Below are 27,348 nucleotides of genomic sequence, written 5' to 3' on the forward strand. Positions count from 1 at the left end.
GAGATGCCACTGCATGTATTATACTATATAGTATGTGCATTGTAGTAGGAATTTCTTCATTCAAATTTTTAAAAAAAAAGTTAATTAAATTGACATTAAAACAGTTCCTTGCTTCCTACAGTTTGCAGCATTCCAGAGTAATTGAGAATAATGGAGAAGTAAGTATGCCAAGTCTCGGAACAATTAAAAAAAAGATGACCACACACACAATGCAACAAGTAGGGTTTTGAGGTGATTAAAAAATTTAACTCCAGTACATTTCTAAAATGGGACATGATCAAAGCTTGATAAATAAATGAAAGCTCTTATTTACTCTCCTAAGTATGAACTCTTGCCAAGTTTTCCTGTATAATGTTGATGCAATGGTAAAAAAGAAAGGGAGTAAAGATGTGCTTGCAGGTAAACAAAGTTAATGAGGAATGAGAGATGTACAATGTAGTATGTACTGTGGAAGCATTTAAGTAATATGCTGCTGAGCTGTGCTGGTATTTAATGCAAACTAAGTGAAAATCCATTATGGTGTATAACTGATGGTAAGGTGTTTTACATTTTGAATTTTTAATAATTATTACTTCTCAAACTTTCAGAAAAAAATTAGTTAATCGATCTTATGTGGAAATAAGTTATGGCATTTTTTTTTATGAGGAAGATTAGCATTTTTGCGGATTTTTATCTATTCATTCATCTGTTGTTTCCATACTACACTAGCAACCACTGTCATATTAAATCATGAGATAAAGGGGAGATAAGTCATGTGCATGCACAACAATGCTTCATTAATGTTATATAAGATTCTTGTATGTATGTTTAATATCAGATGACACAAAGGATCCAAACTGAAACACTGAGGTTTTTCAATGTTTTAGGATTTAATAGTATATCTGTGACTATTGTGATAAAGGGAGATAACTTAGACCTTTGAGAGCTATACTTCTTAAGGTGTGCTTAATACATTTATGGACTATTTATACCACAAAGATAATTGTTATTTTGCATGCAGTTTATATATATTTTAGGCCAGTCTACCTGTCACCTGGCCTGGTGTGAAGACAGGTGAATTAAGTGAGGTATGGTGTTCCTTTCTGTGTATAAATTATCCCAGCTATAGCTCTCTCTCTCACTCCATCGTGGCCTGCTACTGTGTGTGAGGAATGAACCCTCTTGTGTCCTGGTCTACATGTTTAATATGTTTTATAGCCTTTCTCTGCCAGGGGCTGACACGACATTCAGACATATAACCTACTGGTTTTTCACTGGTGTTAATTTGAAATAAGTCATCCCACCTCATTGCAACAACAGAACACCTACTGTGGAGGGATAGCAATGACACAATGTTTAAGTGTGGAAATACATATTATATGTATATATAACTTCTGTCACTTTGCAGGTATGTTTTTAAGTTGAAACATTGAATTTCCTTTTGAATTAATATAATTTGATTTTAAAATACAAGCTTCCATATTATTGAAGTAATTTTTTATCTAATTTTTAGGCAAGATCCTAATTACCTTAATTATTATTTAAAAAAAAAAATTCTCTTATATTACGCAGAGGATGTTAAAGTAATTAACCAGATTAACCTATGCAACAGTAAATAGAAATGTTTATTTCTGGAACATGGGAGCTGACAATATGTTTTTTTAGTGAAAACACCCTTGTAATGTTTGATTCTAGTATTCTTTCCAAGTTTATGTTACTAACCATGTTAACATTCTTTGTAGCTTAATTTTGAGTCTTTACTTGTTTCTTTGGTCTTTGAAAACTATAGTTTTCATCTGTGTGTGATATATAACTAGATTTGGGGACTGTTAGATCTACATGTATGACTCATGAATTAGACTGGTCCAGAATTGCAGTGTTTCTATTTATACTGGATATACTTGCTTCTGTGGACTATATTGTCGGTCCTGTATTATAAGATGGACTTAAAGTAGACCAAAAGCTTTTTGGGGGGTTATTTTATCTTAATCAGAAAACTTAAAGGAAATCATTTATTACAAAATTGGCTAAATCTTTAAGCTAAGAGAGAGCCTTACTCAAGGTTTTCTGATCCACCCAATAGACCAATATGCCCATTTAACAAGCCCACTTGCTCAGAAATATCTGCCGATTACAAATAAATAAACACTGATACCTGTATGATTGACAAGATTACTAAAGATCAAATTGGATGATTATAGTAAATGTTGAACTTGTACTGCTTTGGAACATTAGAATATTGATCAGAGAAGATATTATATCAGCTAGCTGTGAGAAGTTAACATGTTTCCATTGTTATGTGTATTGGAGTCAAGACAGATCATATCGGAAGCACCTCTGTCATATTAAATGCATGTGTATTGGAGTTCAAGAGATCCTATCACATCTTGTTGTAAATATTTTACACTGTTGAAAAATTTATTTAGCTTAGATGATTATGTGGTTTTCAATTCAATACAATGGGATCAGAGATCAAGATATATTATCTGAAAGAAAAACATGAACTGCAGGAACTAAATTTAATTTGAAAGACACATGTTAGGTGTTTCTGATCAAAAAAAATAATTAAATGTTTTAAAATGATCTACTGATTTGCTGTCACGAGAAAGATTTGTATTGTTAACATCGATCAAATTTCAATGCTCTATTGGTATGACCAAGAAAAACAATGATGTGTAGTAGTCCAAAAACTTGAGATTTAAGCAAACACTAATTGCCTGCCGAATATTTACATTGGTCACTAAGTCTGTGGAATAGCCGTGGATGTTGGAGACAATTAGTGTATTCCCTATGAGAAACTCTTATGATTTTTTTTTTCTTATTCGTAATATTGATCATTTGTCAAGAAATCAATACCAATGCGCCATCGTTACAAGAATGTGAGGTCTATAGCCATTTCGTCATGTGCATCCAAAGGAGAGATACGTGTTGATTTCGTGGTGCAATCTCCTATAACATGGATTTGCCTTTGTATCTGAATAATACTATGTTATCTCATCAAGTAAGGTAGAAAAAAAGGCTTAAATTGGGGACAACCTCAGAACACAGTGGATCTATTTTGTGGAGACTTTATTTTTCTCACAAGAGTAGTTGGATAATTGTTAAAGTATAATGATGTGTTTATGAGATGCAGAATTTTTCTTCAGAAGGGATTTTGAATTCCTCAGTGGGTTTCATGGAAAGTTGTTTACTGTTTATATAAGATTTTATGTGGATGCATTCACTTCGATGAAGAAAAGTAAGGTGTAACGTTCGACAGATCAATAATTCACTTTTCTGGCTGTGCTTGTGGGATATATGTAACGAATGTGAAAAAAACATTTGTAACTGTTCAATATGGTAAGTTTCTTTTCATTAATTTATTTAAATTTATTTATTTCATTGCTGATGTGAATGCAGCCTGAACTGCCAGATGCCAATGATTCTAAAAGTATTTCATAATTTATGTAAAAAAATGTGTTCAGTGAAGGAATATGCCAAGACAACTTGATGTAAATTTAAAGAGCAAGTAATTAATTAAATGTCATTTTTAGTCTGACAGACAGGTATGCCTGTGTTGTACTGTTAGATGAGGTCAAATAAGAGTTGAGCTTTAACAAGGTATATTCCTCATGTAATGGAAGTCATATCCTGTCCACTGACACAAAACAGTTGATTTTGTTAGGTGTGTCAATGTAAATACACATTTCAGGTATTTTTCCATTCAAATCTGTTTATTTAGCAGATATTACATAGGTTCTCATCTCAAGCAGTAAGCAAATATTTGACACTATCTAAAACAGACAATTGTCTATCATTATTGGACTTCAATATGAAACTTTATAACCTCTTCAATGACAAGCACAATCAAGTATCAAGTTTTTGATCTGTAGATTAAATGAATTGATTCTTGGATCCACTCATGAGATCTGTTATGTATGCACCATGTAATTTGCCTGCTACATTTGTTTTACTTTTACCAACAGAAAAATCAATGTAGATGCTGCATTGGAGATGGGTTGTTCCTTCAGTCTATACATACAATGTCTATTAAATTTGATAACACAGTGCTGCATAGCATCTTATTCTTAGATGTTTGTGAGATGCAACTTCTTTCAAGAATAATTATGTCTTTGTATATATCTCTTTTTAAAACTGCTTGTACATTTTGTGTAATAATTTGACAGGTTTTGAAGATTAATGGTATCCCATTATCACATCTGTAGACTTTGTTTGATGTGCCAATTTAGGAAATTGGGGGGGGGGATAATTTTTTTTTTTGATTGTCTGTTTCCAGCTCGGGAGTTTTCCACAATTTGAAATATTGTCATCTTTGTTAAACTTCTTTAAGTTTAATACCATTTATCAAGTAGGTGGATATATAATATTTCACTAGTGACTGATCATTACAAGGATAATGAATAGCCAGAGCAAACAAGAAGTGGGGAATTGCATTTGATTGATTAGGTAGGGCTCAAATGACATGTCATCTGAGCAAAAGTTTTTTTTTTATCAATCAAACCAGAGTATAACAAAATGTGACTCAGCCTCAAATCCATTTTAATACAGCATATTTGTTGCCAATTTTTATTTTGATTATTACTGCCCATTTTAGAACTCAAGGGTAATTGAATCTTTGAAATATCATTGTTTATTAGAAAAAGAGGTAGTTATTTTTCTGATCTTTTTTTTCTGGCCCTACCCTAACTCCCTGTCCCATTCTAAATCCCTGCCTTCTTCTACCCCTCCCTTTCTAGCATAGCTTTTCTGCAGATATTTTTGTGAATTATAAATTATGGATATTAAAGAAGCTGTTCTTGTTTAGTATTCAGATTATTGTCTTAAGACGTGTACAAATGAAGCCAAAGTATATATATAATAGGCAATACATCAATATAGCTCTTACCCACTTAGCAGCTGTTGCTCTTTTATTATTACACTAATGTGACCATGAAATGTGTTACAGTATCAATACATCTACTGGTCATTCACATGTATAAATATAAGTTATACCCCCATCACCTGAAGAATGTAAATGTTACATTAATTGATGTACTTCTAAAGAGTTTTTATTGACTTAAAACATGCAGTTTACTATTAGTATCCTTTATGATATAAAATGATGATATAATTTTATAATCAAGTCTTAAGATATGAAGGCAAAATGTTCATTTAGATATTGTTGAGAATTATGAATTTTATCTATATGGCAAGATTATGGCCTGATGTTCTGTATAAATGTGTGGATGTTTAAGGTGTGATTATATATGCACATTATGATGCTAATACATCTCTGCTGTTGTTGGTTCAAAGTGATCTCATAGTATTGATTCTTAGCACAACATAATGCTTCTCTGAAAGGGCTATTGGAATTGATTGTCTTCATGGTGCAATAAAATCTAGTTTATTTGTTGTGGTTAATTGTATACATTTTCCTCTTTAGAGCACTCCCATCTGAAAAATCAATTCTTGTTTCAAATTCTTTTTACCGGAAATGAATCAATGGGTAAACTGTATCCTGAAATTTTGATAAATATATAAATTATTCAAATATAAATAATTTTGAATTTATCGAATTTGATGTATCTTTTCAGGCAAATTTTGAGAGAAAGCTTCCTGTTCCGGAAGGAAGGCATAAAGAAAAAAGACGCTCCTTCCTTCCAACTCCAAAATCCTTCACATCAGCCCAAGACGTGGGCCAAGACCACACTAAGGCATTTTCGATACAGGAAAAAACAAAACCTCACCTTCAAGTTGGAGACAAAATCTGTATTGGGGGAATCAAACTTGGTGAACTGCGATATTTCGGAAAAACACACATTGCTGCTGGACTATGGTGTGGAATTGAGTTATATGAAAAGGAAGGGAAACATGATGGTGAGGTGGAAGGTGTGAGGTATTTTACTTGTCGACCTGGACATGGAATATTTGCACCTGTTGACAAAGTGTCAAAAATAGAACTTGTACCTCATGACCTGCATGGGGACGTAATTGAAGAAGAAACTGAAGTTCCTCCCGAGGATGTACCTGAACAAAAAACTGTAATTACTAGACCACAGCGACGTCTGCTTCCTCAACCACAGATTTTTGCAAGAAAAGATCCAAAAGAAAAAATTGCTGTGCCTACGAAAATTGATGAACAAAATGAAGATTTCGATGAAGTAGACTTTTTGGGCACATCTGCTTCTCAGGAACCTGTAGTGATTCCTGGAAAAAGGAGTTTACCAAAAATCGACCCCAAAATTAGAACACCGAGCTCCAAGCTTTTCCCAGAACTCTATAATGAACAGGTGTGTAATTTGTCTTCAAAAGATTCAAAGCAAAGTGCTATTTATACAACTTCTTTAAGTGCAGATGCTTTAAATGAAAATAAAAACTTAAACAATTGCATTCCCCATGAAAATAAACTATCATCTACCTACACCTTGCCTCAATCTTCTGCTGAACCAGGGTTTGCAGCCTTTTCCAAACCTAGCAAATTACCTGCTCCTTCCAAACTTCCACAAGCACCTACTCCTTCTGTCACAGAAAAAAATTGCACAATGTCAGACAACAAACAGTTAACCACTGAAACAAGTGTAACAGAGAATATTGGAAACAATACATTTTTGAGTGGGAATTTGAACAAGACATACAATGTAGGTGAAATTCAAATACCTGTCTCCACAGATATTCACATGACTACACAAAGTAGTGGGGAGGACTCTATCAGTGGGGAGGTCCAAGAATGCTTATCATCTGATCATCGCCATTTCCTAAACTTGACCTTTGACATGGAAGGTGGTGGTTCACCCCCTCAACCCACCAGCTCTACCCAAAATCCCCAGAAAGTTTTTGATGACCTCCAACCATCATCCTCAGCAGATGCCACTTTTGATATCAGTCATAATTCTAGTCTAGGAGTGTTGGACATTCATGATTCTCAGCTTAATTCTGATTTGTTGCAGGGAGAAACAGAAAATGTGTTGGCTGGTGAGAAAAAATCACTGCTAAATCTAACCGATTTGGAGAAGTTGTCAAAGGTTTCAATTTTGTCCAGAAGACAAGACCATGTGGCATCACTCGGGGAAACTTTTGAGGCTGAAAATGCTATTACTTCAACTCCAAATGTGTCAGGTGGTAGACTCAAACCCAGTGTTTTAAGTTTCAGTGTTCAGGCAAAAGAAAGTCAATCCAAAGACAAGAATGCGCTTGGAGATGAGGATGTAGATTTTGACATTCCTCTTAACTATGATTTGAATGCGACATATGAGGTGTCAGAGGAAGGAAGGCCAGTGGAAATGCTGGGGGCTGATACTCTGGACTGGAGATCAGAAGCTTCCGATGGGGACGAGCCATCTGCCAGTTCTGAGGACAGTGCCGAAAATAAACAAATGAACCGGACACAAGACCAAGATCAGCTCAGGGCTGCTGCTCAAAAAGAGATCAACCAACGGGTGGATAGTCTGACGGAAAAAATCAGCAGTTTGGGGATTACCTCAGATACTGGACTTTCTCAGTCCTCCCTCAGTGCACCCAAACCAAAGCTTCCCATGGTCGACTCTGGAATATCTGAGCAGGGTGACATATTGACGCTGGAACAGGGTAGGATGGCCGATTCTTGTGAGATGAGACAGTCAATGACAGATGAGAAGCAAAACTTGTACAAACTCATGGAAGAGAAGGAGGAAATTCAACTACAAGATGACCTTATTGCTGGACATCTGAAAAACGAACGGCCATTGTCTCTTGTGTCTTCCATTAGTGCTGATACAGGTAAGATGAATGGATGATTTGGTTTATGCTTGGATGTTTAGAGAGAGCTTTTTAAAGATACAGTAAAACACTCTTATGACGAAATGCCAGCAACAAAACAATTTTGCTTCGTTATAAACATAGTTTATTAAAGTTTATTACAATATGTTTTAAAAACCACAAGGAGAATAAAGTTCACTCCTCTGTAAACATGAATTCAATATATAGCTTGTACACTATAATAATTGTGTATAACTGTAATTTGGTAGGTGGATGTAAAATTTTACTCATGAAAAAAATACGATCCTAACACTACAGTGAGCTTTGATGACTTTGGCAATTTGAATATTTGTACCTCTAAAGATAAAAAGCATTTTTTTTTTTTAAAACTGTGTTTTAGACCAATATTAGTTTTAGCCATTAAATAATCTTTACTGAAGTATTAAGCACTATATCAACAAATGAAATAACATGCTATTTCCAGAGGAGGATTATGCATGTTTTCTGTATTTAACCCAAAATTTGATAGATATGCTTTATTTCAACATCTGCCTCTTCACACCTGGGATTATCAGATGGGGTGAAGCTCTCAAAGATGTGCATATATCTAAACAAAAGGAATGTATTAATACAATGCAAGCAAGGTGGTACTTGTGTTTGTAATTGTTTTTGCAATAATAATACATAGAAAAAATTGAGAACATTACAGTTGTATGGTGTAGGTGTTTATTCTGACATGGGATTGTGACCTTGAGGGATTATTTTCTTGGAATGGGTTCAAGGTTATGCAGACATAATTAGAAGTAAGAAATTTGGAATCCACTTTGATGCATTTTGAATTATACATGTATAAAATAAGCAAATTATTTTATTTTTACTTGCTAGAATATTTTTAATTCATAAGGTCCTAAATTAAATTAAAATATGAATTATATATTTTGATTTTTTTTTTTCACATACTGACATCTTTAATCTTTACTTGTAAAAATACCAGAAATATAGCTACCAGGTAGGTGTATTTACTATATTAAGTAAGTTTAAATGTGAGATCTAGATAAGTCAGGTTGAGAAATTTTTTAAAGTGTGTATCCAGGTATATTTACTTATGACTTGGGCAAGATCTTGCATTATCAATGTTTGCTATTTAGGGCCATTTCACCTCTTTAAAACCTTGCTAATAGCTTAATATTATTGAGAGTAAATAGGATACATTTTCACTTTTGAATTTCAGATGACTTTAAAATTAAAAACTTTAGAAAATTGAAACTACTTGAATTTTTTCTTTGTGAAATGACATTCTGAAAAAAAATTAGCAGGTGAAATGTTTTAATTAGTTGAAAGGTTTTTATTTAAAGGGTGATATTTAACTTTAAGTTCAGTCAATGGACAATAAGTGGCTTTAAATTTCACCTTTGAAAAAATAATGGAGAGTCTGTAATGAACTTACTGATCCAAAGCCACAAATTTATCGAAAACAGTAGTTGTCAGAAACGGCACACTCGGTGACACCAATCAAATTTCTTACTTATTGGGAGGTAAGTTGCAAAGGTGTTTGAATGTAGACTGCTAAATTTGACAAGTGATATTGCATTATGGAAATGATTTCTCTCAGGTAAAAAAAAAACTGATAATTCGTTTATGCAAGGGATTTTTAGAGCAATTGCCATAAAGTAAACATTAACTGAAGTCTGCTCTTAGTTGGCATAGCACATAGTGAAAATTCCTTGCACTTGGTTGTTTAGAGCTTAAGACTTAGGAAGGTAACACTTTATTATTGAAAATGAAGGTGAAGTTTATTGATTAAAATGGGAAGGGTTAAAATTCTTTTGGAATTTTTAATTGTATGTTCAAAAGGTTTTGAAACAAATTTCATGGTCAGAACAAATCCAGGTAGGACATACAAGGAGTCACTATAGCTATCTGGGGCTGATAACAACGAATTAGGAAGGAATTGGGAATGACCAACAGTAAGATTAAAGCATTTACTTACTGGTCTATTCACACCAGTAATCGCAGATTTTTAATATTGACTTCTAAGGATTAAGGCTAATAAGAAATCTGTATATTGGAGTAAGTATTTGTAAGTAAACTAGGATATATATATATAAGCTACTGAGAATAGGATTGGTTAATTATGACCTGAAGTACAACGGTTTTTCTCGGGGACAGTATTTATCCCAGTCCATGTTTACCTAACAAGGTCACTGTTGGACAAGTCAGCACAATGGACATTTATTATTATTACTTATTCCTCTCTCTCTAATTGACTTTGATGGCTCAATCGGACTGTTAAGTCTGACCTATATTTGCAGGCTATGTTCCGGACACAGACTCGGAACGAGGGACCCTGACCATTAATTCCCCCTTGGACTGGGCCGAGAAAATGGCACAGTCGTCCGATTCCATGGCTGGGGTGGAACTGACTGATCTTGACGCTGCTTATGCACAGTCTTTTAAGAACTTCCAGACAGGTAGGTTATTTTCTTTATTTCTCTGACAAACTAACTGATCACTACGTAAGTACAAGTTGTTGAAAAATATTATATCTCTTTGTAATAACTTAAATTGCTTTTTCTTTAAATGCACAAATTATATAAAATGTACATGTAATATGTGTAATTTAAGGGAAAAAAAGTGAAGAAAAAATATTTTTCCAGATTTATTCAGTGTGTTTAAAAAAATCATCATGTTTTTTTTTTTAGTGAAGTATGAAAATTATAAACATGTGTTTGATATAAATAGAAAAACCAAAGTTCACTCCCTGAAATATGATAATACCCTGGTACATGTAAGTGCATGTGTGAATAATTGCATGCAAGTACGGTATACATATTGTGATACATGTAACTACTACTATGTAGCTGCTTCTATGACAAATAGAATGAGTCCAGGCATTTAATGGAACTCACGTTGTACAGAAAGATGGCATACTTGTTGATTACTCAGGATGAATGCTACAAGTATCTTTTTTTGATTCATATCAATGTTGAGTGGTTGTCTTGTGAAATATTCATGACATTATTCCATAAGATAGTGCTTAGCTGAGCTATTGTGGTGCCATAGTGGCAACAGTGCACTGGATTTTGCTCAATAATCCATTATTGTGTGAAGGGAATTTTTTCTGTCAATTTATAATCAGAATTCTCATTGCCTGTAATTTTCAGCTGTTTTGAGAGGGGCAGGGCAAGTCTTGGAGGAAAGTGATTCAGATATCTGTAGTGACGGAGGAACTGTTTTAGCGGACAACAATGACCTGGGAAAAGAAGATTCCGAATTGTAAGTATTTGTTAAGGAATCTTTCAGTGTATAAGATTTATGTGTTCTTAAAAAAATTGTTTGAGGAGGGAATACTGTACATGTGAATGGATCTCACATATGTTAACTGTTTTATCAGTTTAACCATGTGTCAGCTGATGTCTTCATAATATGCCGTAAATTTATGAGGATAAAATGCATTTGAAAACTTGCATTGCAGTAGGTCTCCTGTAGTTCTTAAATTTCTTGATGTTTAAAAGGAGGGATTACCGGCAACAACATTTGTGGAATTATTAATGAGATATCGATTTTGATGTAACACAGAGAGAGATTGACACCTAAGTGTTAACCCTTGACATTTAAATTAGTTTAAGCAAAACACAAAACATGGGATCTTTTATGAATTACATGAAATATACGGGTAGGTAGAGATTACAGCTGAATACACAAATCGGGCTTGATTTCAAAAGGCTCATTTTCACATTGTATAAACACTTTTTTTGTGGGTAACAGCTAGCTATTAAGAAAAACTCTCTGTTTCAAAATTTTACAAGTTTAGGGTGACAGCAAACTGTTAAGGAAAAGACCTTGCAATAGAATTTTGTAATTGAAGTTTTTGGGGTCCATTAGATTTTGTAATATGCTTCATTTGGATGATTGCTTTGTGCATTTCATTCTTGAAGAGGTGAAATTGTCCTTGAAATGAATATTGATGATAGTACATACTTTCTTTACTGTGTATGACAAATTTAAACTCACAGTATAGAGGCCCTGAAAGAATTTATGCAATTCAAAAACATATTGGTTACTCTTGCATATACACTGTAAATAAAATCATAAATGTTTGGTAGGTTTTGAACTCTTATTGTGAAATATTAGTGCCGGAGGACTTGTTTCTTTTACTAGTAGTGGACCTCCAATAGATAAATAAGTCTTGCTGAGTTGGAGTGGGCTGTATACACAGTTTATCTTGTTTTGTAGTGAAAACATGTCAACCCTGCTGAGAGACGTGAAAGGAATCTCTGCTGATGATATTTTACCCCTGAGTAGCGAGGATAAAGACACAGAGCCTCTAGTAATAGGGGTAGGTATTCTCAATTCAACGATCTGAGGTGTGAAATCTTCCCATAAGCTTTATATATAAATACACAATGAAATTTGTTTTTCTCTTTCCTCTCTTTTTATAGGGTAGAATTTTTATGGGGCAGTACACTGTAATAAGATATTCTGGAAATAATTATACCAAATATTTGAAAAGCAGAAAAAGTGATTTTCATCTGCCAAAAAGTCTTCCAAAATAAAAAGAGAAAATAGCATAATTTTGTTACCTGTGATAAATTTTGGAACCTTTTCTCTACTGGGCTGACTTGCTGTTGTTATCTCTTTATACAACATGACATGATAAATAGAAATGATGATAAACAAGTTGCTGCTGTTTGTAGGCTGATGTTCAGCAGACAGTGTCAGATACAGTTATTGAGGATGAGAGGATCGAGGCTGACCAGCAACTAGACAAACTAAATGTGACAATGGACATCGTCAGGGAGAGCTCCTCTGAGGAGAAAGAGGCTGAGGACAATGAGGAGAAAAAGGAGGAGCCTGATGAGGAGAATGAGGTCACTGTCAAGGAGGTTTCTGAGGAGGAGAGTGCAGATGAGGGCAGTGTCACCATAGAGGAGACAAAACCTCAAAAGAAGAAGAAGAAAAAGGAAGCTGAGAAAGTGGAGCATAAGAAACCTAACATTAAGGTGGGATCACGGATAGCAGACTACATCAAAGCACCAGTTCCAGTAAAACCTAAGGATGAGAACACAGAGGCTGCAAAAAATAAGCGTAACATGGGACCAAAAGGAAAGGCAGCAAGACTAAATGACTCAAAGACAAAAGGAGGGAAGGAGGAGGGCAATGAAGAAAGGAAGAAAAAGGAAAAAGTGGAAAAGGAGCCACCCAAGATTATAAAAAGGACACCTCCAAAAAGTAAATGGGACAGTATCATGTCACAAATTGAAGCTGATAAAAATGTGGCAAAACCTAAAAGTGAAGTGAAAAGTAAACTGGAATCTTACCTCAGCACTCCTCCACCACCTTCTTCCAAGAAAGAAACAGCTCCAAAAGAAAAGCCTAAGAAAAAACTGCCTACTGTGCCCACACCAGATTTTAGCAAAGTGAAAAGCAAGCTGAACCTGGGAGCACCTGTGGCCCTGATTAGGAGGGAGTCATCTCCAGCAGCTGGTAAGAAGGACTCTCCCAGAGGTGGTGTTAGTGGGGAAGTCATGAGGAGGCTGTCCTCTGTGGCTTCCAATGGGAGCTCCAAGGCCCCTAAACTGGATCTAAATGACTCAGCTAGTAGCAGTGTACTAGGGTCAGCTATCAGCTCTGTCCGGAGCAGCCAATCGGATCTGGCTGGTGTAGATGGGGGAGGGGAGTCTAGTGTTCCAAGTACTCCCAAAACTGTGCAAAAACCTTCCAGTAAGTGTTTATCCAGGCTATGTGTGTGAAAAGCTTTTTTTGAAGGAAAAGAATAATTTCTTTGTATCTGACAAATATCCTGTAGACATACTTTTTTCCGCATGGGATTAATTTACCCTATGTATGCAGTCACAAATCTTCCAAGGAAATTTGTCTCAGCATACTTAAGGTGCAGTTAAGACAAATAATGGCAATCCAAGAAATCTGCCTAATTTCCTACTTGCAGATTGAACTGAAATTGGGATTCTGCAGAATTATGACCCCACAAAAAAAGTACATCTACAAAATTTAAAAATTTTGTAATTTAAAATTTCATCCATAAATTATTCATGGTTCAGTTGCATTTGTTGATCAATAGTCAATATTTTGTTACAAAACATTTTGCAAAAGTTATTTTATCAAACCACAGAAATTTCGCAGCTTTTATGCTAGAGACAATCAATAAAAGTCTATAGGCGTAAAACGTCAGCTTGCTTAGCTGAAATCCTCCCTGGTCATTAAAAGCTAAGATTACCTACCCTTAAAGGGAAAACCTTGTTAAACAGAGCAATAAAGTGAAATTACCTCCCAGTAATGAGATGTCATTGGTCCGCATTTAGTCACTTTGTGATGGGTAGGAAATAACAGGGTATATCAAGATAATTAATGTTAAGTAATGTGTATGTGTAAAATTGTCCTCATTTCCCTGTAAACTTGTCTCCTCCCAGTCACATTATAGAATCAAGGTTTAAGAAGGGTTACATCTCTATTGGCCTTAATTAAAAGAGATCCATTCTTGCTGATACCATCAAAAAAGGGACGGAGACACTATTTGATATTCAACATAAAATATTAATTTATGTGAACTTCATTACTCCCGAGGAAAACTATAGTGATCAGCGGGGAGCAAATATATCTGGGTAATAAGTATTGATTCTTCACTTATTTCATATATAATTTGATTTTATTTGCTATCAATGTGCAGATGGTAGTTATTGACTTGTTGAATCAATGTTGTCACAGATAAAACTCTAGGAAGAATCTCCAGTCTTCAGGAACGAGAGAGACGGGCCAGTACATCCAGCACCATGTCAACAGCTTCTCAGGTACGAACACAAAGCAAAAATGTACCATTTATTTGAATTAGTTTTTTCAAGGCCTACAGAGTTATCTTCCTTAAACACATTACAGATACAGGTGTGTCTTTTTTCACTTATGAAATTATAGCAACAACAAAAAAATCTTTATAATAATAATAAAAATTTAATTGTGTCTTTGATTATGCATTTAGCAAAATGTACAGATTCCCTTTCTGTAAATTTTGTCAATCAAAGAACAAGATAGAACTCTTGGATTCTAGGAACTCTCTATAACCCCCCCCCCCCCCATTTTGGAGTAAAAAAAAATTTTTTCTTTCTCACAGGGATCTGTAAAGGCTTTAAATGCAAAGAATTCCAGGATTTCTGATATTGCAGCACCAAGACGAAAGTCTGTCCCAGCAAAGGGCATAGTTCCTGTAATGAGTCGTAAGTTTTATTGTATTATACTGTATGATAACAACTGATACTTTATATTTAGTGGGTTAGATTAGAAACTCTACACTTAAGTAATCGATGGTTGAAGCTTTCCTGCAACATGCATTTGTAGGTGACATTTTCTCTCAAATCATTTCCTGAGAGGTAGCTTAATTTTCATTGCTTCATCTTGGTTAGGGATCGAGTCATTCATCATTGATGTTCATCTATCCTAATATGATTTCTAATGTCTTTTGGTTTGTTAGCTTTTAATGAAACATTTGGGAAATTTATGCAATTCTTATAATATTCTTATGTTTTTGACATACACCAACAATTATTTACAAACATTGTTAAACTTTGTCAATGTTTGAAGAAGAGAATAATTGATTTTAAGAAAAGATCAGACTTTCACAATATCAAATATGAAAAAAAGGAAAAATGTATGAATAAAAGCAAATTTGCAAAGTTTAACAATAAATAATCTGCTATTTGAATGCATGTCTGCTATAATAAGCTGAAATTCACTCCTCACAATAGCATCTTGCATGCCTAATCTTCATGTTAACACCTCACAGCTTCTGTCAGAAGAACAACACAGGTTTCTAGGAGCCTGGACTCTTCTCCTGCTAACAGACCTCTCACAAAAACTAATCTCACTGGTGACAGGGCTAAAATCAGTTCTCCTCAAGAAAGTAGAAACACGGTCAAGAAAGATGGCAAAAAATCAAAGGGAGATAACAAGCCCAAATCTCCACCATCTACAAAGAAAATCAACAGTAAGTAATGTTGTAGTGTGCAAGCTGGATATAGCTGCAAGATTCAGTTAAAGTCCAGAAAAAAAAATTATTCTAGTTCTTGATTCAGTTGCCAACAAACTAATTTATGATTAGGTATTAAAAGTAAAGTGCATGTGCATCAGTATGGAGAAAAAATAGGAAAAAACTATAAAACATTTTGATATCACACCTTTTGTATTTTTTAACATTACATAATTCATATAATGTCAAAATAAGTTGGTGAGTCGTCATTTCAAGGTTATTTCAATGCTGATACAAGCATAAAATGTAAAGGATACTTGATTTTGTGTCAAAATTGATTTAACTGAAAATGAAGATAAAACTGCAATGAAAGATGAAATTTCACTGAAATTAGATTTTGAGAAATTATTTACTGCAGTGTATTAAAAACTCAGACTTTGATCTTGACATTGAGTGGTTCCCAGAACAGCTGTAGATATCTCGTTAATGTTGGGAGCTGGTAATTCTTTGTGTCAGAATTATAGACAAAATGGAAAAATCTTGTTTTTTCCTATAATTGATACTGGAAATAGAAAAAAATCTCCCTGTTAATTTGGGAGCATCCCTTTCATTTAATTGCAAACAGAAACCCCCCTTTGTCTAAATAGAAAGTTCATGGTTGGTTTTCATCCTAAGAAAAAATACAGCACTGCCTGAAAATTTGATGATCTTTTTACTGTGTGATGGTTTTTTTGTATATAAATCTTCATACACACACTGCTAGCTTCACCACTTGATTCCTTCAGCTATAGACATGTGTTATTAATTTTGACCAAGAAGTTTGGGGGAGAAGATTGGAGCTTCTTCACATTTTTCTGTCTGTCAATTTCATGCCTTGATTATGATGGGCACAGAAAATTGATGTTTCTATGGTAAATAAATGACTGTATTTAAGGGCTAATGAAGATTTAGATGACCAATTTATTCCATGTATGAGTTGCATGGAATCTCTGGTATGTTAATTAATTGGACACTAATAGCAAACAAACTGATATGCAAGTCATTTCCAATAATGTTCCTGTGTACATTGTAGTATTTGATCTAGTCAGAAATAGGAGTATTTTGAACTTAGGTAGGAATGGGACACTGAGGGATATTGATATGGGAAAAATAGTTCCTATTTTAAATATTTTTTTAAAATAAAAAATTATCAATATTTGCCCCCCCCCCAAAAATGCATTTATAAAGTTCTTAGAAAAGTACAAACCTGTGTGAGATTTGAACCTGTGACCCACAGACAAGTTATAATAAGTAAGTTAATTTTCTTATTTATTTTGAAAGGAAGTATGTCACATAATAAAGGTGTTACATTCCCTTTATGACACAGTGCATAGGTAAAACAGTTGAATATTGGATTAGATAAGGCATCTAAATTGGATTAATTAGGTTTAAATATTAAACTGGGATTATACATATTGAAACAATTACCAAAGTTTTGTGTATTGATAGTAGAGTTTGAAAAGCCTAAATGAAATTGATTACCTGTCAGTGAAGATGATTTATTGGTATATACACAAGAAAGACTGAATTGGTCTGATACCTTCTATAGTTAATAGTCACTGAAGAGGGTTGTTTGGAAATGCTCATTAAAAACTTCACAAATAATGAACATTCTTATGTCAATAAATCTCAGTTTCGAGATGTGCCACATGAATTTTGATCCAAAGATTAAAACACACATTTGCTAGGGCACCTTTGATTTTAATTTGAACTCTTAACAAGATATTTTGACAATATATCTTTTGAAGGACATTTTTTCGGTACATGGGATTTTGAACCAGGCATTGACAAAAGTTTCACCTGAGCAATCTTGAAGGGTTATTATCTCGAAGTATTGAGAAATTTAACACCCTTGCAGTGTTGCTTCGGGTTATAAAGGAGATATTGTCATTTTGTGTGATGTAACTGTGAAAGATTTTATGTGGCATCCAGGATGTGGTGGACCTCACTGTGGCTTCTGTGGCCAGCAGTGGACCCTGAGTGGCTACCTTGGCCTGTGGTAGATCATGTGGTGGTATTCTGTGGTGTCTATTTTGTGGTGATTTTGGTCTGTTACTGGTCTTCAGAACTCACCCTCTATGTTCTGTGGGTCAGTCAAAGTCGACAGTCAAAAGGTAAACATTATGAATATATATCCAGAACTTTATGTTTTCATTTGAGTGCAAACACATTAACCTCCTGTGTATTGTATTTTTCTCCAGTTTTAAAAGTAAACATCACCAGAGGAAAACGGATATTCTCTCAAGGGTATTAAACTTCCGTAGGACATGAGCCATTTATTAATTTCACTTGAGGACACTCTGTCTATTGAATTGGGATCAACCTTAACACCCCACCCCTTCCAATATATATATTTATATATATTGCAGTAAGGGTTGTAAGCTATTATTATGTTGAAGATTCACTACCTTAATTAGAACAAATGACAATATTAGACATATCTTTGAAGTGCTTTACTTAATGTGAACATGGCAAAACTTCACATTGTCACTGGACATCTCAGCATTGTTTATTTAAAAAACCTAAACCAATGTGAACTAAGCATATACACAAAGATTTGTAAGGTTTAGAAAATGTTAACTAAGAGATTAATAGTCTTAAATTGTGAGATTACTGTGAACTTTTTTGTTGGGATTACTTTTGACTGTAATATTGAAGGTTAATTTGTTTCTTGCACCACATGGTTTTTCCAAAAAGGTAACAAATTCATGGCCAAAATGCTGGCAGCAATGCTCAGGATGTGTCTGAAGCAAGGTAAATTTTTATTACACAGATGGGTCGATGTTTTAGGAAGTATTTATTGATAATTGTCATTTTATAATTCCATAGTTTGTTAGAGTTATTCATATATGCCAAACTGAATGTAATACTTTTACTTGAAACTCATTTTAAAATAGAACACACTCATCACTATTATTAATCTTAAAACTGATCAACATCTGAATTTTTTTTTTTTCATTTTTGTATAATATATAGTATGTTTGCAGCATTGATGAGGGTGTTATAGAATAGATCATATGTTCAGAGACTGTGTTGTGGTGATGGGTTCATACAGGGCTTGACCTTTTATAATAATAAAGGTGCTCAGTTCCTCGTCTTATTTTTATTTCCTGATTTAATCAAGTTTCCGTTTTCCTGCCCATTGAGGTTGTTACATGTATATTGTATAGGGAAGTATTGCAGTATTGCATACTTGTACATATGCATGAAGTTTGTTACCTGGTAATATTTCCATCAAAGCATTACCTCAAATTACATCGAATGTGCAAATCAAATTGGCAGAGAATATTCTCTTTGGGATGCTCAAATCCTTTCGAAACAAATCATCTATTAATCTCGGAGTGGAGATGGAAAGAACAAGCTTTTTTTTGTGTTCTTAATGACATTTCTTCAAACTGCAAATGAAGCAGCGAAGGCTTTTTCTGTGTTCTTAATGATATTTTTTTCATGTTCATCTCAACTCCTCTTTCTTCAAACAAAGGATCTTCTGAGAAACATTTAGAAAGACCTCCATTTGTTTTGATTTTGAAGACTGCACAAGAATGCATGAAGAGGGTTTGTTCCTGGCCATTTCTGCCACTTAATTTGCATGACGGAGATCTTCCTACCACATGTTGAAGTTATTTTACCTCATGCAGTTTTTTTGAGATGCTGTGAAAAATGTGAGGAAGTTGGCAATTAAATAGCATCTGCAGCAGTGGTCATCTTTTCCTTTGTTATGCTGCATTCTGAAGTCTGCCTCTCATGGAAGTTCGCTCTTCTTTGAAAAAAGAGAGTTTTTTCGGATTTGTTTTATATTGGGGGATTTTGTTTCAAAGAGGGAAATCTGAGTGGCAAGTACTTATTCTTTATCTGTTGTTTTGATAACAAATGAATTAACATACAATAATTGCAAGTTTTATCGATAATTGTAAGTTTTATCACATTTTTTAAAAATTGCATAAGGCAAGTTGAAGATAATTTTCAAAGGAATTTTCATAGTTTCCTCAATTGAAAATTGATGTCAAAATGAGCCAATTTAAAAGCTTTTCAAAGTTACTCCAGGTCTGCTCATTATCTGAAAAGTCTGCTTCATGGTAGCATTTAGTGCCCCTTGACTCCAGAAGTGGCAGACAAAAAGTTGCAGAAAAAGAAATGTACAATAGCATTTTCATTTTGATATCCCAGGGCGATTAGAAGTAGAAACGCCTCTCCTTTAACTTGTTGTAACTGTGATGACTGGAAACAGATGCCTGGGGCCAAGTCTCAATTTTTCAAAATTTATTTTTCTTACATGTATACAGTCATTTGGTGCTTGGAAGTTCACTGACTAGGAGACAGTCGTCATATGACTCGTAATCAATTTTGGGAACAAAATTGTATTTGCATCAGGGGACAGAAAGTCACAGATGTTTATTGGGGCAACCCCCAAAGAATCAATATGCTGATGATAGATCAATAGGAGCTGGTGTTTTGTATGCGTGATTGGGACAGGACAGTGGTCTTATTAGTCACTTTATTATTGACCAGAGGGAAATATTTTTCTCAATAATCAGTGATACATTTTAACAAGAGAGAGACTGGACAGCAATGTCGAACAAAGGCTCCAGGCCCAGTAGACCCAGGTCCCTTCTTGTTAGCTTTGAAAGGCTGTTCTCCAGGGGAGGTAAGCAGTGAAGAGGTAGACTTGATCATGTAGATATCTAATACGGGGTTGATTTTGTGCATTGTCTGGCATGGTTTGCATTTTGAGGTTATTTCAATATTTCTGCTCTCATATTGACAAAGATTTATTTAACATAACTCATTCACACCATTTGTCCTAGCTTGCTGGTTCAATATTGCTTATGTATGTTGTCTAAACTTTGATTGGACTGAATAAGTGCAGTTATAATAATTGTAATAATTAATGAAATCATAGATATATAATTTAATGGAAGTTTAGAGTATTGTTTTAATGATTTTTGTTTTTTGTTGTAAGACTTTTAAAAAAAATGAGAAAAATTATACAAATTCTAAATCAAGCTTTCTGCAAAAAAATTGATGAAATCTTGCATTGCATAATTTTAAGAACATGCAGTTTGTGCAGCTCTAAGTGTTGTTTTTTAATTAAAAACCAGTCTGCTATACTGTGAAGAAAATTAAACATGACTGGCACTCAGTTTTAAATCATGCATGCTTTATATATGAAGATTTAAGAAGCAGATCCAAGCAATATGGTAGCCATATGCATCTCCACAATTTGTTGAAAAAGTTTCTCTGCATGAACAGCAAATAGAATATCACACTAAGTTACTTTGAATAGTAAAATAGAACATCACATTTTAATGGCTTTATGATCAATATATTGGTGTCCAAAGGTAGTAAATTGTTCTTTCATATACACTGTGCATGGTAGCAAACTTTAATTTGCTATCTTTAAATTTTCTTGTTGTTGGTATACTTTTGTAAATTAAGATCCATTTCCAAGATCAAACTTGTCCTATGTCTTAATGCAAACATACAGTCAATTTTCAAGAGGTGTTTTTATCTGTGAAAAAGGTGGGTCCGTGTCTTTAAATTGGAAATCTCGAGAATATTGATTCTGTTCACCAAATTTTAAATGTTGAAAACAGCATGGTAACTTTCTCTTGCATTTATGCACAGTGATTACAAGCACAATTTATGTAAATCTGTGGTGATATTTAAGTTGGTATCAGATTTTACATGACTGTAGGGTAGGTTAATAGGTTGTGTTGGGAGATGATAACGTTGGCTTTCTTCATATTTCATACCTTTTCAATTTCAGGTAAGCTTTAACAATAAACCATGACAATTCATAAAACCTCATTGTATTTTAAATCAATGCTGAAATCCATACTTGTGTCTTGAAATTGTCATCCCATTTAATTGTACTCTAACTAGTATGTGCATTAACCCATTATCTATTTATGCATGTTTCCTTCAGTGTAGGTATATTGAGAAACAATCAGAATTTCTTTAAATATTTGTTTAAAAAGAAAAACTGATGTGTCAGTTTGTTGATTTTTTATTTTTGTTTTTTGTTTTTTGGCTTGATCTTGAAAAATTATACAACAATATAATATTGATTTAAGATTAAAACTATTCATTCACAATTCTTTTAATTAGTAATTTACCTTTCAAACTCTATCACACATATTGTGAAACATGTGCTTTCTTCATTAAGGCTTAATTTGCTGTACTATCCTTACTTTCCAGACCAAAACAGAAACAAGACCAAGACAAAGAACAACCAGAAACCAGCCAATCAGCAATCAGATGTCATCAGTCTCCACAACAAACAGGAAGTCACCCGTCTAGAGGCCCTCTGCGAGAGTCGGACTAAGGAACTCAACTATGCCAGGCTGCAGATGAAGAGTAATCTACAGGCTTTCGATGCCATGACAGTGATGGTGCAATATCTCTCTCAAGATGTAGGTATTCTGGACTAAGTCTACTGTCATGACATGCATATATATTTTGTTTTCTTGATGGAGCACTTTGCAAATTATTGACTTAGCTGATTTGGTGCACTACTCGATTGCAGTCGTTAAATGTACTGTACACTTCACTATGTTTTGCTTTTTCCCCCCCAACATTCTGAATTTGTGATTTCTTTCTCATAAATTATTAATTCATTATAGTTGTTCATTCTCCAATTGCACCATAAAATAAGGTTGTTTACCATATTCAAAACTGCTGAATTTCTTTATTACTTTAATTTTGGTTAATTTAGGAATGACTCTAATTCTTGGCCAAATTATTCGAGTATAACCTGGTTTGGGTCAGTTTACGCTTTATAATCCGCGAAGCGGATTATAAAACAGCGTAAACTGACCAAAACCAGGTTATACTCGAATAATTTGGCCAAGAATTAGAGTCATTCCTTATAATTTAATTCTAAAATCATTAAACAACTGTGGGTGTAAAATTTCGTTGCTTTTTATTAGTTCAAATTTGCCGCTCAATAATACAACCCTAGTAACGGAAGTGATGGGAAGCAAGGGGAGGTAAAAACTGATACATAGTCCTAGCAGCCATGTTTTTTGTTTGCATGTGGTAAGATCCGAGTTACTGTTTGAAGCTAAAGGTACATTTATTAAATCTGGAATTTTCCATGAATCCCGAGGACTGGAAATGAGAGCATTGCATGGATACAGACGATTCAGCTGGTTGTCAGGGGGGTGTGTCCCCATACCAAACCAGGTTATACAGAAATAATTTGTGTTCCTTTTTGGATATTGACCAATCAGAGGCTAGAATACAAACAAAATTAAATTATACTGAAGTATGCTTTTGACATTCCCTGATAGGTTTCACTATATTCATTGCAGTTGGATGCCTTTTCGAATCCAAAGTTGTCCTCTCAAGTGAAAACATTACAGACACAGCTTGAAGAAACCAAGCAGCAAATTGGTAAGATAAACAATATATAACCCAACATGATTCCTGTTTGAAAACTTTTGACAAATAAGTTTTTATAGATGTTTTAGTGTTTGCTTTCTAATAAAATTAAACTGCCTGAGTATAAGCAATTTGATCACAAGAACTGAATTATATATATGCATAGTATGATTTACTTATGTGATTATAGATTTGGCCAAACAAATTCAAACCAAAATACATTAAATGTTATTCTCATAAACAATTAACAGTATCTGATTCCCTTGTGTTTTATGTATTGATCATAACTTAAGTGATGGCTGCAGGTTTTTCAGCGGAACCAAAATATAACAAATTATATTTCAGAAAAAGCCCCTTGGGGGGCACCTGATATTTATCAGCTGATGTTTACTTCATTTTATTAGATTATATACAGAAGGTCTTTGATTACAGAGGAACTTCAAGCACAGAAGGGTAAATTAGATGAATCCATATTGCAACTGAATAAAGACCATTTGGACCAAATCAATGCCCTCAAAGTGGAACATGAGAAGCAGATATCCTGGGAAAAAGAAAAACATGAGGAAAACTTGACTAATTACAGACAGCTAGGTACAACACACAAGTTATTCCAAGTCAACAATGTTAAAATCATGCATGCACTGTTTCTTTTTCCAAAACAAAATTTGAAAGTCGGCAGTTTAAAAAAAAATGTTAATGTAGAAAAATGCAGGCATAATTTTGTTGAAGGGAAAGAGTTTTTAGGTCATTTTAGTCCCTCAAGTCACCTATTACTATGTGTAACTTTTTGAACATAAATTTCATCTGTTTCTACGACGCCACTTCAACCCTTATTTTAACCAATTATAGTGGAACCATAATGTTCATTTTTGGAGCATATTTATATTTAAAAAATTGTCTTTATATCCCAAGAAGTTTGAGGGACAAACATTGTATTGTGATAAAAACAAATGAGTACTCTAGAACTTTAAAAACATGCATCACCTGAGTGCAGAGATGAGGTCCAGGTTGGACAATTTTGATCATAAGAAAAACTTGCAGCAGTAATCTGGTGACTGTCTCATTCTATAGGACTCTTTTAGAAACTGTGAAATTGATTGTGTTTTATTCCAAGTATTGATTACAGTTTATTAATTAATATGACCTTATGTACAATTGTTAATTCATCATTTAAAATAAGTAGATGTTACAAGGATTTCAACAACCTTGTTTAAAATCAGCATTTCCTAAATTCTATGGTCGTTATAATGTTCGTGTTAGCAAATACAGCCTATCATTTAGTCCTATTTTGACTGACATATTTCATAATTGTTAGGCTTTTGTTTTTATACTAAAGAATGAGGGATTACAAGGTCAGCACAATCCCCCACTTTGAGAGAACATTACTTTCTGATTTTCAAAATTCATGGAAAAGTTATATTTTCAATAATTATGTTGTCAGTAATGGCATCTTTCACACATTTGATTCATTTATTGTATTGAATAACTAATTGATTGATTAATGTTTTTTTGACAGTTATTTAAGCATATTTAGTGGAAAATGGGTTTATTGAGCCATAAAATGTGATTTTTAAATACCGGGTATGAATGGTCAAATCTCCAGTCTACATTAACATTTAAATGATGGAAAAATGAATGTTAAAAGTGTTTTATGTGTTTAAAAAAATGGAAATCTGAACCTGTTCTATATTAAAATCAAATATTTCTGGAAAAAAAGTATGCTACAACAAACTAGTTTATTTAAACCACACTGACACACTGCAATAATAAAGAAGACTTCGTAGAGAAGTGGTTAACATGTTAAACATGACTCCTATGAGCTTCAGAAAGAGTTTGAATCATATATGAGGCTTAATTGTGTTTTTTTTCTCTCTCTCTTTTTACATACCTTAAAAACATAACTGAAAAAAAACCCACATTTTTTTATCAGTAAGTAAATCAATGAAATAAAGAAATCAAATGTGTGCAAAGATGATACTGACAACACGTTTTTTGAAAAATATAACTTTTTTATGAACCTATAAAATTGAGAAATATTTTGTCTCAGAATGGGGGATTGTCCTCACCTTGTAAGCCTCCATTCTTTGAGTATGGATTACTCAGTTTACCTGATCAGCACATATAGCTCATGGCGAGTGTGACTGATCGACAGGGGATGCTTACTCCTCCCAGGCACCTGATCCCACCTCTGGTGTTTCCAGTGGTCCATGTTTTTGTCTTGTTTACAATTTGTTTTGTTTACTGTATTTATGAGATTGATCACTGTTCATTATCTTCACCTATTTCATTAAATAACACAGTATTTGGGAAATACATGTATAAATAACATAAACATTGCAACACATTCTCTCTGGATTATTTTTATTTTGGCTTTTGAAAGACAACATTTTTTTTCTTTTTGCAGCTGAAGAATACCATTGTAAAGAAATAGACCATATAAAAACAACTCATGATGAAATGGTTAGTGTAAAAAGGGACATAACTCTTGAAAGTTTGTTTTTCATTTGTATGCCTCAATGTAAGTAAAATTATGTAAAATGCATGGATTTCTTTGTAGATTGCTGAAATGAAAGCCGACAATTCACTAATAATTCAGAAGCTCAAAAAGGCTCAGGAAGTTGACATTGCTGCACTCAGGAATAAACATGAGGAACAAATGGAAGGTAAAGTCAATTCATTGATGACAAATAATGGACACTCTGTAGTGCTTTTTTCCTGCAATTCTTGTAGAATAGATTCCAAATATTAATGCTGTAGTTAAATTTATTCCTGTATGTATAAAGAAAAAAAAAACAACCAGACTCTCTAGAGAATAGTATCTTTAAGATGAAATAAAAATTGATAAGGCTTAGAAAAGCAAAAATAACATTGCAGTAAAAATTCCGGTTGTAAAGGTATAATTTCATCATGACAAACTAAGTTGTGCTTTATTTTGCACAAGATAAACTTTTTTAATAGTGTATTCAAGGAGAGTGAGTAGGCTAGAGCTTTTTTTCTGTTTTAGAGAAATCTGTCTGCAATTTTTTTTTAAATTTATTTAATATTTAATATAATATAATATTAATATTTTATATATATATATATATATATATATATATATATATATATATATATATATATATATATATATATATATATATATATATATAATATATATATATATTAATATAATATTATTATTATTATTATTTTTTTTTTTTTTTTTTGGAAGATTGGAATGTTGCATATCTGGAATACATTGTATTTAATGAAGGACTAAACATTAGGGCCATACTAGTACTTTGAAAGTTATGAAGAATTTTACCTCCTAGAGGAAGTTTAAAAATCTGATGAACAATTGAAGTTATGATTGAATTATTTATGAACATGCAAACTATAATAATATTACCAAAAGAATTACCGTAAAAAATAAATAAAAATAATTTTCATTGTTATCATAAGGTTTATAAAGCTGAATTTGATACTGTAAGAATTTTCTACTGAAAATATTTGATAATTTGTTTAAGCTGATTAACTGAAGTAGATACCTGTACAAGTATACTTTGGACTAGTTCCTGGTAGGGGGATTACAAAAGCTAGTAATCTGGTTCCCAGTGTGGAGGGTTTTATTATGCCGTCTTGTGTTTGAAAACTATCAGGGCCCTTAAAGGAGATAGGCGTATTGACACAGGAATTTATATGTTATGTTATTTAACACTGTGAATGTCAAAATTGATTTCATTCAGGGCTTTTCACAAACTTCAAAGTTGTGGAGATTCTGATTTAAAAGATGGTTTTGTTTATGTTTTGATTTTGTTGTATTTAAAAGATTTTAAGTTAATGCAGTATATTTTAGGCAATTTATCCTGATTTCTAAAGAACAGTTAGTCAATTCTCATAGTTTGATTTTTAATGGAAATACATTATTCTTTTGCTATTGTATGTTAAATGATTATTTGTTCCGAAGTCATTATACCCAGGTAACCCTCTTGGTCCATATTGAGCTGCAATCAATAATTAAGCATATCGTTTTGTTTGGGGAGAAGAAGTGATCATAATGTTTCCCTTGTTTAAGTTATGAACAAGAGTAATATATTGATCCCATGCCTATTAGCTCCAAGAACTGATGAGGTTAGGCTAAAACTCAGGTGAACAAATGAAAAGGTTGTAGATGAAACCCAAACAGGCTTCAGTCTGTTGCAGTAGATGTATCGGCATGTCGGAAATCTTGTCTGCTCAGCATTACAGAGATTCTATTTTCAGTTTAGCTTTGTGAT

General features: G+C 33.5%; 1 protein-coding gene across 2 annotated transcripts in view; it reads left to right on the top strand.

Moving 5' to 3' along the window:
• The first annotated feature begins 431 nt into the window (after positions 1 to 431).
• LOC133192130 (CAP-Gly domain-containing linker protein 1-like) overlaps positions 432 to 27,348 on the top strand; it is a 50,221-nt gene continuing 23,304 nt past the window's right edge. Inside the window, exons 1-14 of one of the 2 annotated variants that reach the window (XM_061328008.1) lie at positions 432 to 533; positions 5,553 to 7,713; positions 10,005 to 10,163; positions 10,857 to 10,968; positions 11,929 to 12,031; positions 12,390 to 13,416; positions 14,419 to 14,501; positions 14,819 to 14,921; positions 15,488 to 15,688; positions 21,908 to 22,122; positions 23,023 to 23,104; positions 23,525 to 23,683; positions 25,497 to 25,552; positions 25,650 to 25,755. In XM_061328008.1, the coding sequence (XP_061183992.1) occupies positions 531 to 533; positions 5,553 to 7,713; positions 10,005 to 10,163; positions 10,857 to 10,968; positions 11,929 to 12,031; positions 12,390 to 13,416; positions 14,419 to 14,501; positions 14,819 to 14,921; positions 15,488 to 15,688; positions 21,908 to 22,122; positions 23,023 to 23,104; positions 23,525 to 23,683; positions 25,497 to 25,552; positions 25,650 to 25,755 (4,570 nt within the window). In that variant the 5' untranslated portion in view covers positions 432 to 530. The remainder of the gene's footprint in view (positions 534 to 5,552; positions 7,714 to 10,004; positions 10,164 to 10,856; positions 10,969 to 11,928; positions 12,032 to 12,389; positions 13,417 to 14,418; positions 14,502 to 14,818; positions 14,922 to 15,487; positions 15,689 to 21,907; positions 22,123 to 23,022; positions 23,105 to 23,524; positions 23,684 to 25,496; positions 25,553 to 25,649; positions 25,756 to 27,348) is intronic. The other variant, XM_061328009.1, reaches the window with a different exon arrangement.

The sequence above is a fragment of the Saccostrea echinata genome, unplaced genomic scaffold (genome assembly GCF_033153115.1).
Source record: "Saccostrea echinata isolate AGI-Se365-2 ecotype Australia unplaced genomic scaffold, CSIRO_AGI_Sech_v1 ptg000025l, whole genome shotgun sequence".
Lineage (NCBI taxonomy): Eukaryota > Metazoa > Mollusca > Bivalvia > Ostreida > Ostreidae > Saccostrea > Saccostrea echinata.